General features: G+C 44.6%; 2 protein-coding genes across 5 annotated transcripts in view; both read right to left on the reverse strand.

Moving 5' to 3' along the window:
* Nucleotides 1-100: 100 nt before the first annotated feature.
* On the reverse strand, nt 101-3,776 carry CRIP3 (cysteine rich protein 3). Of its 4 annotated transcripts, none has more exons than XM_040473588.1 (8): nt 2,968-3,756; nt 2,622-2,716; nt 2,131-2,188; nt 1,904-2,035; nt 1,050-1,121; nt 822-925; nt 675-732; nt 102-500 (listed from the first exon to the last, which is right to left on the reverse strand). In XM_040473588.1, the coding sequence occupies exons 1-8, from the start codon at nt 3,116-3,118 to the stop codon at nt 439-441; spliced, it is 732 nt and encodes a 243-aa protein (XP_040329522.1). In that variant the 5' UTR covers nt 3,119-3,756; the 3' UTR covers nt 102-438. The 4 variants fall into 4 exon arrangements, with proteins under 4 accessions (XP_040329525.1, XP_040329522.1, XP_040329523.1 ...); XM_040473589.1 differs by having other exon boundaries at nt 831-925; nt 2,968-3,748; XM_040473591.1 differs by lacking the exon at nt 1,904-2,035 and having other exon boundaries at nt 101-500; nt 831-925; nt 2,968-3,765.
* Nucleotides 3,777-10,705: 6,929 nt separating this feature from the next.
* The window catches only part of ZNF318 (zinc finger protein 318), a 44,141-nt gene continuing 39,209 nt past the window's right edge, over nt 10,706-15,637 (reverse strand). The window contains exon 9 of the mRNA XM_040473585.1: nt 10,706-11,416. The gene's annotated coding sequence lies outside the window, so the exon portion shown is untranslated. The remainder of the gene's footprint in view (nt 11,417-15,637) is intronic.

Genomic DNA, 15,637 nt, shown 5'->3' on the forward strand with positions numbered 1-15,637 from the left:
CATGGCCAGCCCTATACCTCCCGGTAGTTTGCAGGGTAATGCATCCCCCCTCCCTACACTTCCCATCCTCCAACCCATTGATTAGGCCTTATGCCCAAAGAAGAGTTGAAGGCATGGGAGCCAACATTTTATTGGAGAAGCCAAAATCAACACATTTTATAAGTACCTTGAAGTTATAGAATTTGCTAGGGAAAGGGATTGGGAAGGCCAGGAGGCTACCCTTTAAAATGTGGTAGCCTAGTTCCCCTGACCAGATAGAAATGGGAAAGGCAGGAATTGGCAGAGAATGTCTAGACCCCCTGGTCTACCGTAGAGCCTAGGCCCAGGCCACCTGAAGCCCACCTTCCCCCTCTGGGACTGAAGAATTCTGTAGCTTCCAGTAGGACCATGGAGGGAATGGGTGAGGTCCGAGTTAGAGTGACCTCTCCTGTGAGCATCTCATTTGGATTTTATCTCCACAGGGTCATAGATGTAGCAGCCCACATCACCAATGTTCACACCTGAGAGAGAGAGCCCCATTACCAAGGGCCCTGGTGCTGGGGGGTGTTGGGCTGAGGGATGAAAGGAATTGGGAGGGGTCTGGGGTGTGTTTGACCACAGGGAAATTTGCCCACACATCCCCACAGACCTACATGCCATACTTTAGGCCCACTGTCTGGGGTGTGGCTGCCCACCTTTGGGGCCAAACAGGTAGCCGTAGCAGGGGATGTGGCAGTAGGGGACGCCGTCATGCTGGGACATAAAGAGAAAGAGAGCCATCTCAGCTTGGCTCTCTTCCCATCTCCAGCCTCCCTCCTCCCAACACAACCACCCATCCCTACCCTGTTCACCTCAGCATGACTCCCAGCAGTTAGGGTCTTCCGGCAGCGCTGGCACCTCAGACAGGGTCGGTGCCAATTTCTGCCCAAAGACATCACCTTCTCAGCTGGTGGTGGAGACATTTGGTAGTTCTAGGGGCAGGGCAGGGAGACCTGCCTACTTTGCACCACCTCCCTACACTTTGATGCCCATCCTCTGCCCCCCTCCCCAAGCTTTCCATTATCGCTTACCAAAATAGACAGGTTCTTCGCAGCCAGGGCACAGTGAAGTCTCTCCAGTGAATGTCTTCATGTGGGGATGGCCTTTAAGGGGAAGAGGCCCTGGCTAGGGCTGAGGTGGGGGCCATGCCTAAGCAGGGCCCACCAGCACTGGCCCGCGCACATGGCTTCTTCCAAAAGCCATGCTCATCCCAGAGCCCCCCACCCAGGTGGCCATGAGTCTGCTTTCTTGGACAGAGCTGTTTCCTGTAGCCCCTCATCCTGCCCCATCCCTATCTGCAGGAGGGACCACCTACTTCCTTCTCCTCCCAGGGGCTCAGGTGCCCACCATCCCAACCCTGTCAGCAACTCAATCCTCAGGAAACCTGAGCTGATACAGGAGCTGGCCAGGGCATGGGTGTCAGGTGTTGGGGAGCATGGTGTCATTGCCCACTCTAGGGGATGGGAGGGAGGAACAGGGAGAGGGGAGAAGTGGAAGAATATGAGGGGCTGGCCCTGTCTCAATGACCCCTCGCTCCTAGGTCATCCTTTCCATGGCCTTGGCCTGAGAGAGGCCCGAATTCCAGGTCAGGTTTGCCTCTGACTAGCTGTGTGACTGCACAAGCCACACACTTTGCTCTCTACACACTTTGTTTTCCTCACCTGTAAAATGGGGATGATAATGCCATCTACCCAATTTACCTCTTAACTCAGCAGCTGACATAAGGGAACCCCCCTCTCCCCCGCCAAAGTGCCATGGACAAAAGAAGACTTTGCCACAAAGTTGTAGGAATGTGAAGCAGAGGACTAGGTGGGAGACTGCCACCTGGTCCTGCCCTTTGTTCCAGCCTAAGGATGAGGAGTAGCTGGGGCCCAACTTCACTTACTTTTCTTGCCCTGGGGGAGGCCAGTCCTGGGCCTGGGGGGGCTAAAGCTGCTGGGGCTGAGGGGTGTGGTGCTGGCAGGGGTGGGAGTGGGGGAGTTGTAGAGGTAGGAGCCCACACCACCAATGTTCACCCCTGCAGAGAAAACAGGGGCAGTCAGCCTTGAGTCTCCAGCTCCCAGCCAAGCAGGGGTCCTGCTGTCCCCTGGCCTCTTCTAGGCTGGTACTTACCCCTGGGTCCGAAGAGAGCCCCATAGCATGGCTTGTGGCAATACGGCCTCCCGTTGTGCTAGGCACAAGCAGAGGAAAGAGGGTTGCTCAGGGCTAAAGGAGGTGTGTGTGGGGGGGGGTTCTCCTGTGTCCTACAGGCCTTCCCTCAAGTCCGGTTGCCAGGTGTATCTGTCCACTTGCGTGGTGGGGCTGGTGAGGCTGGGAGGGGTGGAGGGTAAGCTGGCATGCTAGAATTGCCACTGTGGACAGGAGAAAGGGCAAGAGCTGGCCAGAAAACAGCATTGCTTCTCTCCCCTCCCCATCAAAAGGCACCGGGTCCACCAGCACAACTCAGGCGTCCCAAGTCCTGGCTGGTGTGGGGCCCTCCGGGTAGATGGTCTTGGTAGCTGACTGCTGAGGTTGCCTTCGGTGAGCTTCCTGAGCGGAAACTGGGGACTGGTGCTTGGAGAACAGGGACAGACAGAGGGCTGTGCGCCCTGGCCAGGCCTCACCTCTGCATGCCCTCCTGGGGACAGGACGCTGTGGCAGCGTTCACATTTCAGGCAGAAGCGATGCCAGTTCTTGCCCAGGGAGCTCACCTTCTCCGCTGTGGGGGACAAGGTGGAACCGGGCTGCGGGGGAGCCAGGCCTAGCAGCGGACGCCCCCATTCCCCTCCTCAGCCCCGCCCGCCCTGCTTCCTAGAGACTACGAGGAGTGTCCCCGGGAGGCCAGTTCAAACCCGCCGGGGTGCCCTGCTCCCGAGAGGCGGAAAGGGGGTCTGAGACCACACGGTCGCCAGTTCCTCGCGTTCTCAGGGGACGTCCCATCTCCCCCTCCCTCCTCAGCCCGGACCTCACCGAAGAAAACGGGTTGCTGGCAACGCGGGCAGGTCCAGCTCATGGCTCCGCGCAGGGAAGCTGGCGCCGCACACAGTAGGCACCACCTAGGGGGGGGCTCCGTTCCCGCCCCCTTCGCTGGCCCCTCCCATGGCTCAGCTTTGAGCCTCATTGGGCTGGATCCGAGGCGCCTCGGCGCCTATTGGCCGTCAGAAATTTAGAACAACTCCACCTGGGAGACGGTTACTTCCCAAACTAAAGCCTCCGGCCGGTGGAGAAAATAGAGGGACTTGAAGCCAGACTGGAAAGGAAGATAGAAATGAAGACGCCTGGAAGGGTGGCACTAGTTTTTGGCTTGGTACAAGAGGAAAACTATCCAGAGTGTAGACGCCATGAAAACACTATTATTTCCTTAAAGTGAGGGGTCAGGCATTCTTTAAAATGTTTTAATTCAGTCTTGACAGTCTCGCAGATGGTTAAGAGCAACGGAATCTGGGGAGCATCTCTGCTATTTACTCTCTGGCTTCAGGCAAATTACTTAAGTTCCTTCTGCATCCGTTTTATTTGTACAATGAGTATAATGACAAATCTCTACCTCATAGGATTGTTGTGGAAACTTAAGTAGGTTAATACATGGAAAGTGCCCAAACAGTGCTTAGCACATAACTGCTATAAAAGTGATAGCTATCATTATGATGGATCTCATCATGAACTCAAGATTCGTTTGGAAGCCTCAAAACCGGTATGGCTGCAATAGCTTGCTTGTGAGGGGCGCCTGGGTGGCTGAGTCGGTTAAAGGACTGACTCTTGATTTCAGCTCAGGTCATTATCCCAGGGTGGTGAGACGGAGCCCTGCATTGGGCTCTGCACTGACAGTGAGGAACCTCCTTGGGATTCTCTCTCTCCCTTTCTCTCTGCCCCTCCCCTACTCACACTCTCTAAATAAACTTAAAAACAACAACTTTTGCTTATGACATTATAATGCTTATTTTTAAGATTTTAAAGTAATCTCTACAACTAATGTGGGGCTCTAACTCACAATCCCAAGATCAAAAGTTGCATGCTCTTCCTACTGAGCCAGTTGGGCTTTATAATGCTTATAAATTTAAAGCTATAATTCAGACACTAATTACATATTCCTAATTTTGTTTTGAGGTGTTTTAGTATTTGTTAAAAGTAGCCCAGCAGCACCTCAAAGGACACTTCAAGAAAATCCACAGAGAATGGGAGTAAATATTTGCAAACATGTATCTGATAATGATCTAATAATCAGAATATATAAAGGACTCTCACAACTCAGCAATAAAAAGACAACCTGATTTGGGGTGCCTGGGTGCCTCAGTCAGTTGAGTGTCTGACTGTTGGTTTTGGCTCAGGTCATGATCTTGTGATTTGTGAGTTCGAGCCCTGCATAGGGCTCTGTGCTGACAGCACGGAGCCTGATTGGGATTTTCTCTTTCCCTCTCTCTGTGCCCCTCCCCTGCTCATACTCTCCCTCTAAATAAATAAATTAAAAAAAAAGAGACAGAGGCGCCTGGGTGGCTTGGTCGGTTAAGCGTCCGACTTCGGCTCAGGTCATGGTCTCGCGGTCCGTGAGTTTGAGCCCCGCTTGGGGCTCTGTGCTGACAGCTCAGAGCCTTGGAGCCTGTTTCGGATTCTGTGTCTCCCTCTCTCTCTGCCCCTCCCCTGTTCATGCTCTGTCTCTCTCTGTCTCAAAAATAAATAAATGTTAAATAAATAAATAAATAAATAAAAGGAGACAACCCAATTTTAAAATGGGCAAAGAATTTGAATAGATATTTTTCTAAAGAAGATACACAAATGGCCAACAAGCACACGAAAAGATGCTCAACATCATTAGTCATTAGAGAAATGAAAATCAGGATCACAATGAAATATCATTTTAGACCTATTAGAATGGCTATAATAAAAAAGAGGAGTAATAACAAGTATTAGGGAGGATGTGTCAGAATTGGATTCCTCATATGCTGTTGATGAGAATGTAAAATAGTGCAGCCTTATGAGAAACATTCTGGCAATTCCTCAAAAGGTTAGACAATTACCATATGACTCAGCAACTGCAATCCTAGGTATATGCCCAAGAGAAATGAAAGCAAAGCACGTGTCCGCACAAAAAGTTGTACATGAATGTTCATCGTACTGCTATTCACAATAGCCAAAAGTCCATCAGTTGATAAATGGATAAACAATGTGGTATATCTGTGATAGAATATGATTCAGCCATAAAAAGGAATGAAGTACTGATGCACGCTACAACATGGATGAACCGTAAAAACATGCTAAAGAAGCCAGACACATAACACCACATGTTGTATGATTCTATTTGTATAAAATGTCCAGAATAGGAAAATCCATAAAGACGGAAAGTGGATTAGTGGTTGCTAGTGGTTTGGGGTGGAACAGTTGGGCATATCTGCTAATGGGTATGAGATCTTATGGGGAGATAAAAATGACCTGGAATTGGTGGTGATAGGTGCACAACCTCATGAATATACTAAAAATCAATGAATTGTATACATTAGAAGGGTGAACTTTATGGTGTGTGAGCAATTTCTCAATAACAATGCTTGAACTTATTTTTTTTTAAAAAAATTTTTTTTCAACGTTTTTTTATTTATTTATTTTTGGGACAGAGAGAGACAGAGCATGAACGGGGGAGGGGCAGAGAGAGAGGGAGACACAGAATCGGAAACAGGCTCCAGGCTCTGAGCCATCAGCCCAGAGCCTGACGCGGGGCTCGAACTCACGGACCGCGAGATCGTGACCTGGCTGAAGTCGGACGCTCAACCGACTGCGCCACCCAGGCGCCCCTAGAACTTATTTTTTTAAAAAGGTAGCTCAGAGGGCCACCTGGGTGGCTCAATTAAACGTCCGACTTCAGCTCGGGTCATGATTTCATGGTTCTTGAGTTTGAGTTCTGCATCGGGTTTTGTACTGACAGCTCGGAGCCTGGAGCCTGCTTCAGATTCTGTGTCTCCCTGTCTCTCTGCCTCTCCCCTGCTGTGCTCTCTCTCAAAAATAAATGAACATAAAATATTAAAAAAATAAATAAAAAGGTAGCTCAGCAAGTGAGGGGCAGGAAAGAGAGCTGATTACTGTGTGCCAGTGCCCCAGCAGTGAAAAGAATACCTCGATGAAGTATTAGGTGGTAAAATTAAGACTTTTCTGGAGTAAGCTTCGTCAAGTCAGCTCAGAAACAGCTGAAAGGGAGTTTGTGCTAAAGTTATCCTTCAGCTGCAGTGCTCTGCTCTGCTGGGTAAGAGGAGTCTGTTTGTGTCTCAGGAGTCAGAGAACCCTCTCTGGACTTGAGTTCCCTCAACTGGGCAATGGAATGGGACTGGTGTCTATGAACTTCCACTTAACACTCCTGTTTCTTCACTTGTCTCCATCAGTACTTTTTAAATTTTTTTTTTTTAACATTTATTTATTTTTGGGACAGAGAGAGACAGAGCATGAACGGGGGAGGGGCAGAGAGAGAGGGAGACACAGAATCAGAAACAGGCTCCAGGCTCTGAGCCGTCAGCCCAGAGCCTGACGCGGGGCTCGAACTCACGGACCGCGAGATTGTGACCTGGCCGAAGTCGGACGCTCAACCGACTGCGCCACCCAGGCGCCCCTCCATCAGTACTTTTTGCTTATAACACTTGTTTTATCCTCCTTGTTGAATTATAAAGGTGCAAGGCTGCACACTGAAACAAACTTTTCTATACATTTTCATTGTTTCTTGTTTTGGTAACTATTTCAAGATCCTTAGTTTTCTTTTTCTTTTTTTTTTTTAATGTTTATTTTTAAGAGAAAGACAGAGTACACATGGGGGGGAAGGGCAGAGAGAGAGGGAGAGACAGAATCCAAAGTAGACTCCAGGTTGTCAGCACAGAGCCTGATGTGGGGCTCAAAACTCACGAACCAGGAGATCATGACCTGAGCTGAAGTTGGATGGGTAGGGGAGCCACCCAGGCGCCCCTAGAGTTTTGTAACTTTCTTGATGGGCTTCCTTTTACAAATTTGCAAAATATTAGTTTTAGTCTCCACCAATATTTACTCTTGTGTTTCTGCCTCTCTCATTCATTTCTTCTTAAAGAAGGCAGCGAGCACTTCCTTGTAGTTATTCTTAGACATTGTATGTATTCTCCTTTAGGAAGGTTAGCTTCATTTGTCCAAGGATCTATCCTTTGAATTTCCAGAGCAATCCTTTCCCAAGGCCCTGTAGCTCTTTGTGCTGGATCACCTTGGACACATGCCTCAGCCTCCTAGAGAGGTCATCTTTACCCTCGCATCCAGCACAGGGCCCCACACAAAGAAGCCAGTGTTGCAGTGTGAGCACCATGCTGCTTTCACACAACTTGCACTGAGTTGGGGGGCAAGTGCTTTGCTGCTCCTCTCTTCTGTGGCCTTCCTGTACTGTATGGCTGTAACAAACACAGTATGCCTTGTCTTTTCTATGTCAGTGCTTAGGAAAGACTAGTTGAAGCTCTTCCTTTCTAAATATTGGCCATCCATTTGTACATACAGTAAATCACAGTATTCCACTCTTCTTCCTTGCCTGGCTGCTATTATTCTGTCTCTTTTAAAAGAGGCTTTATAAAGACTGTTAACAGGGAAAATGAACACTTCTTGTAGAAATGCACTTGTTTTACCGACGTGGCTGTTTTGAATACTTTGTGTGACTAAAGCCTCTAAAGTGATATTTTAACAAATACCACGCGTGGCTAAGTCCAGTTGAGTGTAGGTATTACCCATTCCGTTGTCAGGGTAGAGTTTGTGTCATCTAAGAGGCAGGTTCCTCTTTCATAAAGATGATTGTTCCCTTGGTGCTCCACCATTACACCCTACTTTTTTCCTGCACAGACCGGTCACAGTATCTGTATACTTGTGTTACACTTACTTACTTGTGACTGAGACTCATCTGTTTATCTATAGCACCAAGTATAGTGTGGGTGCTCAGTAAATGATAGCTACTATTATTATTTTTTAAGATTTTTAAGTAATGTCTACACACAACCTTGAGATCAAGAACTGCATGCTCCACTGACTGAGCCAGCCAGATGCCCCTTTTATTTTTATTAAAATCTATCGTTTGGGGCGCCTGGGTGGCGCAGTCGGTTAAGCGTCCGACTTCAGCCAGGTCACAATCTCGCGGTCCGTGAGTTCGAGCCCCGCGTCAGGCTCTGGGCTGATGGCTCAGAGCCTGGAGCCTGTTTCTGATTCTGTGTCTCCCTCTCTCTCTGCCCCTCCCCCGTTCATGCTCTGTCTCTCTCTGTCCCAAAAATAAATAAACGTTGAAAAAAAAAATTAAAATCTATCGCTAACACTTTTTACTTCATGTTTTCAAGGTCTATTGTTAGGTACATGTATGCTTTAGGATTGCTGTCTTTCTTGATAAATTGACCCTTTAAAATTTTTTTTTAATGTTTATTTATTTTTGAGAGAGAGAGAGAGAGACAGAGAGAGAGACAGAGTGTGAGCAGGGTAGAGTCAGAGAGAGAGGGAGACACAGAACCTGAAGCAGGCTCCAGACTCTGAGCTGTCAGCACAGCAGGGCTCGAACTCACGAACCATGAGATCATGACCTGAGCCAAAGTCGGATGCTTAAATGACTGAGTCACCCAGGTGCCCCTGAATTGACCCTTTTATTGTTGTTGTGAAGCTGAAGAAATAAGCTCTTCAACTCTAGGTGGTGGCGAAGATAATGGCCTCAAACACCTGAGGGCTGTCACATGGACAAGGCATTAGGGGCACTACTGAGACCCCTGGAGAGAGGTCACAGGGAAGCAGATTTGGATTCTGTCCAAGAAAAGAACCCTTTTGCAGAATCCAAACATGAGTGCATGTTTCAGACAGTAGTAAGCTTCCTGTCCCTGGATGTTATAAATAATGCTGGACAACAAACCAACTGATCGCCAGCGTTGCAGAAGGGATGCAAGCATCATACACAGGCAGACCTTCGGGGTTTCTTCACAATTTGACAGTACAGTATATGATTTTGTGATTCTATTCCCAAAGAAGAGTGTAAAATTTGTGTTAGCAAGAGAACACTGTTAAAATAGAGACAGCTACCACCTATGGAATACCAGTCATAGGCACTGTACCTGTTATTCCTGACCCTACAACAGCCTGATGAGGGGTTTAAATGCTACATTATCAATTGTACATAAAAGGAAAGTGGCCTGGAGAGGTTAAAAGATTTGTTCAAATCATACAGACCCAAGACTCTCAAGCTCTCAAGCTCTTTCCACCCCCTGCTTCTAAGCATGGTTTCTGCTATGCTGCCGGTGCGTTTCAGTCTGAAAAGATACTACACCTGTCTGCACACCACCTCTGTAAAGATAAGAGGACCTATCCAGGTAAATAATGGGTTACAAGAGACAGGGAAATGTCACTGAAACTTTTCCATGGCTTCTCAGTACCCTCAAGGTAAAGTTTTTAACTTGGCTCTAAGGCCTACACCTTTCCAATTCTAGCCATTTCTCCTGTTTCTCCCTCCAACCATACTAAATGAGCTTCTTAAACCTGCCAAATTCCTTCCTGCCTCACGACCTTTGCAAATGCTATTTCTTTTCTGAGAACTTGCCTCCTTAAGATCACTAATTCCTCACTAATTCCTGCCTAACTTTAGGTTCCCCTCACCTACTCAATACCAGGCTACTGGCCCCCGGCACTCTCTCCTACAATATCCTGTGCTGGAGGGCCCAGGGGGTACAATTGATGATAACTGTGTTGTCCTTGCTTGAGAGTTCAACCACACAAGGAAAAAAAGACAAATGGAGACTCATGATAAAGTCTACATTGGTAGCTTAGTGGGAGAGTAAAACAGGTCTGACAACTTCCTGCCCACCTTCCCCACTCCAGTCTAGGCTTTGTCTACCCATTAGTCTGTGAGCTCCATAAGGGCATGGACCAGGAATGCTTTGTCAACCACTGTGTATGTTTCCAACACCTCGCTCAATCTCTGATACACGGTGCTCAATAAATATTTATTGGTGAAAGAATGTTAAATGTTATATACAAGTCTCCCTCAAAAAATGGGTAGATGAAGGCTAATGAAGAGATGTGGAGTTAGGAGGGGACTGGTAGGAGTTGAAAGTTTTGGTACAACAAAAGCCCTGGAGCAAGGGAAGCTTAAGTGCCGAGGAGTAAGAACTCAGGAGTTTCTCTCTTAATATTCATGAGGATCAGTGTGTATGATACAAACCAGAATATGACTTAAGCTGATCCTGATTATAAATACTAGGTAACTAATAAAATGAGAACTGAAAATTTGCTTTGGCAGCAAACCAGTTCCACTAATTACAGTCATTCACAAGAACTTACTAATTAAACTTAATTAGTATGTAGCACAATTATGTCTATCATTAAATATATGGCAAATGAGAGAATGTGGCAAAGTGTTATGTAAACTGTAAAGCACCATACAAACTTGGCTGCCATACTGCAGTGGGTTTTGATTACAACTATAAAGTCCACTTATTTTATATCTTTGTAGATTTGTTCAAGTATATGAGCACATGCTTGACTTTTAAGGCATTACCAAAAACTTTGTTCCTAGATGACTCTTGAAAGGTTTCATTCAGTTCTGGCGTGTTAATGAAAAATTAGTCTTACCTCTTGATCATTGTGTTTCTTAACCTTTATTTCCCATAACCTGTGTTCTCACTCCATATTCTGAATATCTCCTCCAACCAGTAAACTTTGTCATTTATATTACTTTAAAAAAATAGAAACATATACACAAAACAAAAACAGACTGAAATGCTTTCTTAAAAACACACCAGCAAGTCTGACCTTTTCCTTTGTTTTCCACTTGTCATTACACGAACCTGGAGAGCCCCCTGTATACAGCTACTTGTGGTTAGCTGCTTAGGGTTATTAAGTGGGCTAGATTTTGTGATTCAGTGGCATCAGCTGTGCGCTAATTCAGACTGAAGATTGTAGGAAAGGACCCGCTGATCCTTTACCACAGTTGCCTTCAATTTATGCTCATGAAGAAATCAACAACAGCTTCAAATGGTGGTTTTCCATAAAAAGATGAATTTGGTTTCTCAAATATCACTTCGAAATGTATATTTCATCTCAAAGTATATAAAAATAACTATATCCAAATAATTTGCAGCATGAAAAATGTATTTATATGCTGGAAACTGAGAAGAAAACAAAAGGAGTGAAACTTGGTGGTCAGCCTGCTATAGACCTGATATTCATCAGCAACTTCCTCATCTAAGGTGTGGTGGGTAATTTTTTACAATATATAAGAACAGTCCTTCCAGGTCATGAGACCATGTTAATGAAACTAAAATAGTTTAATCTTATGAATTCAGAAAAATGCAAATGCTTACCTTTTTACAGAGGAGTTTCTCAGTTCCTCTATGAACCTCAAAATCAGAGAATCAGGAGTCAAGTTCCAGGCTCTCCCCACTCCAAAATGATTCGCTTTTCCCCTTCTTCTCTGGGACTTTTGGAAGAGGCAGAGCTAGAACATCTTTATTCATAATCTCTTACCACCACCACCCTCCACCAAGGACAGGGCAATAATTATTATATCTTGTGGGGACAAGAACTTGAGCATCCGTATTGTGATAAAAAGCCACTAAAAGAAAGGTTACAAACGTAAAGGCAGCACTGAATCTTTGCAGCTCTACTGAGGACATTTTATTTTCTATTTAGAAGCATTTCCTTTGGGGGTGCCTAGGTGGCTCAGTCAGTTAAGCATCCAACTGTTGATTTTCACGTCAGGTCATGATCTCACGATTTGTGGGTTCGAGCCTCATATTGGGCTCTGCACTGACAGCGCGGAGCCTGCTTGGGATTCTCTCTCTCCCTCTGTCTCTGCACCCCCCCCTCAAAAATAAATGGGTAAACATTTAAAAAAAAAGAAAGCTTGGGGCGCCTGGGTGGCGCAGTCGGTTAGGCGTCCGACTTCAGCCAGGTCACGATCTCGCAGTCCGTGAGTTTGAGCCCCGCATCGGGCTCTGGGCTGATGGCTCAGAGCCTGGAGCCTGTTTCCGATTCTGTGTCTCCCTCTCTCTCTGCCCCTCCCCCGTTCATGCTCTGTCTCTCTCTGTCCCAAAAATAAATAAACGTTGGAAAAAAAAATTAAAAAAAAAAAAAGCTTAAAAAAAAAGAGAAGCATCTCCTTTGAGGAATCGCACCTTCCCCCATTCCACATGAATTCAATTTAGTCAGATTGTTCTATAGGGTAGAGCCTGCCTTTCCATCATGGTGAGCTTATGAGCAGGGCCTGGTGTGAGTACTTCATCCACCTGGCCATAGTAACTGTTCAGGAATAGGAATGTGGACCAAGTCACACTTGTCTTCATCCCAGAGATTTTTGGTGTTATTAGTAAAAATACATTTTTCATTTTCTAGATAGAAACCTATAAGGACCATGGCAGCTTGAGACTGTAGGGACTATCCTGCCCCTGAGTGAAGAGAGAATGAGGCTAAGCAAAGCTGAGGGAAAGGGGAAGAGAGGGTCCTAATGACATCTCTGATCTCCTGGATATAACGCTGCCCCAGTTTTCCAGTTACCAAATAAATTATCCCCTATCCATTTTTTTCTTAAGCTTGTTTGAGTTAGGTTTCTGTTATAACCAAGAGTCCTAATACAACATGCATCTTTACACAGGTAGAAGTGCCTCTTCTTGTACTTAAAAATTACGTCATGTTGTATAAAGTTCTGACACTGTAGATACCTTTATATACATGTTTTCTTAATACATGATTTTTAGGATAACCATGTAAGAAAAAAGACTAGACAATGATATATTAAAAAATGGATCTTAGACAAGTTATCCAATTAAAAAATGGGGAAAGGATTTGGAAAGTTTTCCAAAGAATATATACAAATGGCCAATAAGCACATGAAAAGATGCTTGACATCTTTAGTTATTAAAGAAATGCAAATAAAAACCATAAGGATATATCTTTTTACATCCACTGGGATGGCTGTAATCAAAGAACAATAACAGAAAATAACAAGCGTTGGGAAAGATGTGGAAAAAATAAAACCCTCCCACTTCTGGTGGGAGTGCAAAGTGGTGCAGCTGCTATGGAAAGCAGTTCAACAGTTCCTCAAAAAGTTAAATATATTGAGATGTCACAGAAATGGCATGGTAGAGAGTTACAAGAATCAGTCCTCCACTGAAGCTATCATTAAGCTGGCAAAAACTGAAAGAAGCAACTTTTTCAGAACTCGGGAGTCTAATAAAACTTACAATGGAGTCTAACCAGTGGGGTGCTTAATGAAGGAAGCAGCTATTAAATATCAGTAACAAAACGTGGCATTTTTGTTTATCTGTCTACCATCCCCTCTTCCCCAGTTTGGTAGTGGCTGTGGGACAGTGGCCCACATTCCTAGTGTGGCTTGTTAGTGCCAGGGGAGGATATATGCGTCCTTGTTCTCAAAAGATTGTGGCTGTAAATTCTGCCCTGTCTAGTGGTTCCCCAGGGGACCCATGCTGAGTCTGACCTCTTGTTTTGCCCGCTCAGGTTGAAGCAGATTTCCAAGTAGCATCTGTTGAAAGTATTTAAAGACATATATACTACTGGTGGTTACCTAAAGCAAGAGATGGAGAATGGAATAAGCAGCAGATGGATTTAAAAGCCTGACAAGTAGGAGCATGAGGAGAAAGCTACATGGGAAAATAAGGACTCTGAAGGGTTATCATGTGATTGGGGAAACCCAGCATGAAAGTGCATGTTCAGAAAAGAACTGAGAGGACCCTAGACTTGCACCTTTGGATGATCTTTGGGTTCCATGCAATCAGGAGGTGAAGGCTGAGGCAGAGTTTTAGACAAGTTGGTTTAGCACTGAACTAGTGCCCCAGCTCAGAGCCAAACTACAAAAAGCTGGTGGTGGTGGTGTTTTCACTCCAGGCATTTAAGGAAATTTCTGTCAGGTCACTGACTGACTACTGAGATAATAAAACAGTTTCAGTAGTCACACACAACAAGAAATACAGTCTTAGCAAAAAGAGTTTGGAAAAGTTAATAAACAAATGGATGACAACAGTCTTCAATAATCAACAGCAGCAAACCCTGGGAGGGCGATCTGATTCCCAGACTGACACACTGTAATATTCAAAATGTTGTTTTAAACAAAAAAATCACAAGGTATAAAAAGAATAAAGAAAGTATGATTCATTCACAGAAAAAAAGTTTATAGAAGCCATCTCACACCAAGGAAGTTCAGATGTTGGACTTAACTAGGCAAATATTTTAAATCAAGGTTTTCAATATGCTCAAAGAGCTAAAGAAAAAAATAGGCAGGGCCACCGGGGTGGCTCAGTTGTTAAGCATCTGACTTCGGTTCAGGTCATATTCTTCCAGTTCATGAGTTGGGAGTCCCACATTGGGTGATCTCGAGCCCCACATCTGGTGAACACAAGCCCCAATTCAGGTAAAACATAAGCCCTGCTTCAGGTGAGCCCTGCTTCTCTCTCTCTCTCTCCCTCCCCCCACCTCCCTCTACCCTTCCTGGGATTTTCTCTCTCTCTCTCTCTCTGCCCCTTGCTCACACTTTCACTCTCCCCCCCAAAACAAAACAAAACAAATAACAATAGACAAAAACACTAAAGGAAACTAGGAGAATGAACAAATGAATAAAGAATATTAATAAAGAGAAATTATTTAAATTTATATTATTTTAATATACATTTATTATCATAATATTATATAAGAACTAAATAAAATTCTAGAGCTAAAATGTATAGTAGCTGAAATGGAAAACTCACTACAGGGAATCAACAGCAGATTCAAGCTAGCAGAAGAAAAAAAGGAGTGAACTTGAAGATGGACTATTGAAATTATTCTGAGTAGAAGAATAAAAGACTCTCAACCAATATTCTATATCCAACAAAACTATCCTTCAAAACAAAGGGGAAATTAAGACCTTTACAGAGAAACAAAAGCTGAAGGAGTACATCACGAGTAGACCTGCCTTACATGAAATACTAAAGGGAGTCCTTTAGGCTGAAATGAAAGGGCACTAGGACAATAACTCAAAACCATACAAAGAAAGAAATCCAGTCAAAGAAAACACATAGGTAAATATAAAATCCAGTATTATTCTATATGTGGTTTGTAACTCCCCTTTAGTTTCTCATATGATTTAAAAGGCCAATGCCCAGGGGTGTCTCAGTGGCTCAGTTGGTTAAGTAACCAACTCTTGGTTTGAGCTCAGGTCATGATCTCACTGTTTGTGAGCTCGAGCCCCGCATCAGACTCTGTGCTGACAGTTGTGGAGCCTGCTTGGGATTCTCTGTCTCCCTTTCTCTCTGCCCCTTGCCCCCGCCCCCTGCCCCTTGCCATCTAAAATAAATAAACATTAAAACTTTTTTTAAATAAAAGGCAAATGCATAAACATTTGAACAACACTGAACTAAGTAGTCCTAACATACAGAATACTTTATCCAAAAACAGAATATACATTCTTCTCAAGTACACATGAAACACTCTCCAGAATAGATATGTTAGTCCACAATATATCTAAAAAATAAAACTCGATACATTTAAAAATACTGAAATCATACAAAGTATCTTCTCCAATCATAATACAATGAAGCTAAAAATAACTGAAGGAAAACTGGAAAATTCACAAAAATGGAAATTAAACAACACACTCTATACAGTAACCAATAGGTCAAAGAAGAACTCACAAGAAAATAATAAAATA

Source organism: Herpailurus yagouaroundi, unplaced genomic scaffold (genome assembly GCF_014898765.1).
Source record: "Herpailurus yagouaroundi ecotype Mexico unplaced genomic scaffold, PumYag 139, whole genome shotgun sequence".
NCBI classification, from domain to species: domain Eukaryota; kingdom Metazoa; phylum Chordata; class Mammalia; order Carnivora; family Felidae; genus Herpailurus; species Herpailurus yagouaroundi.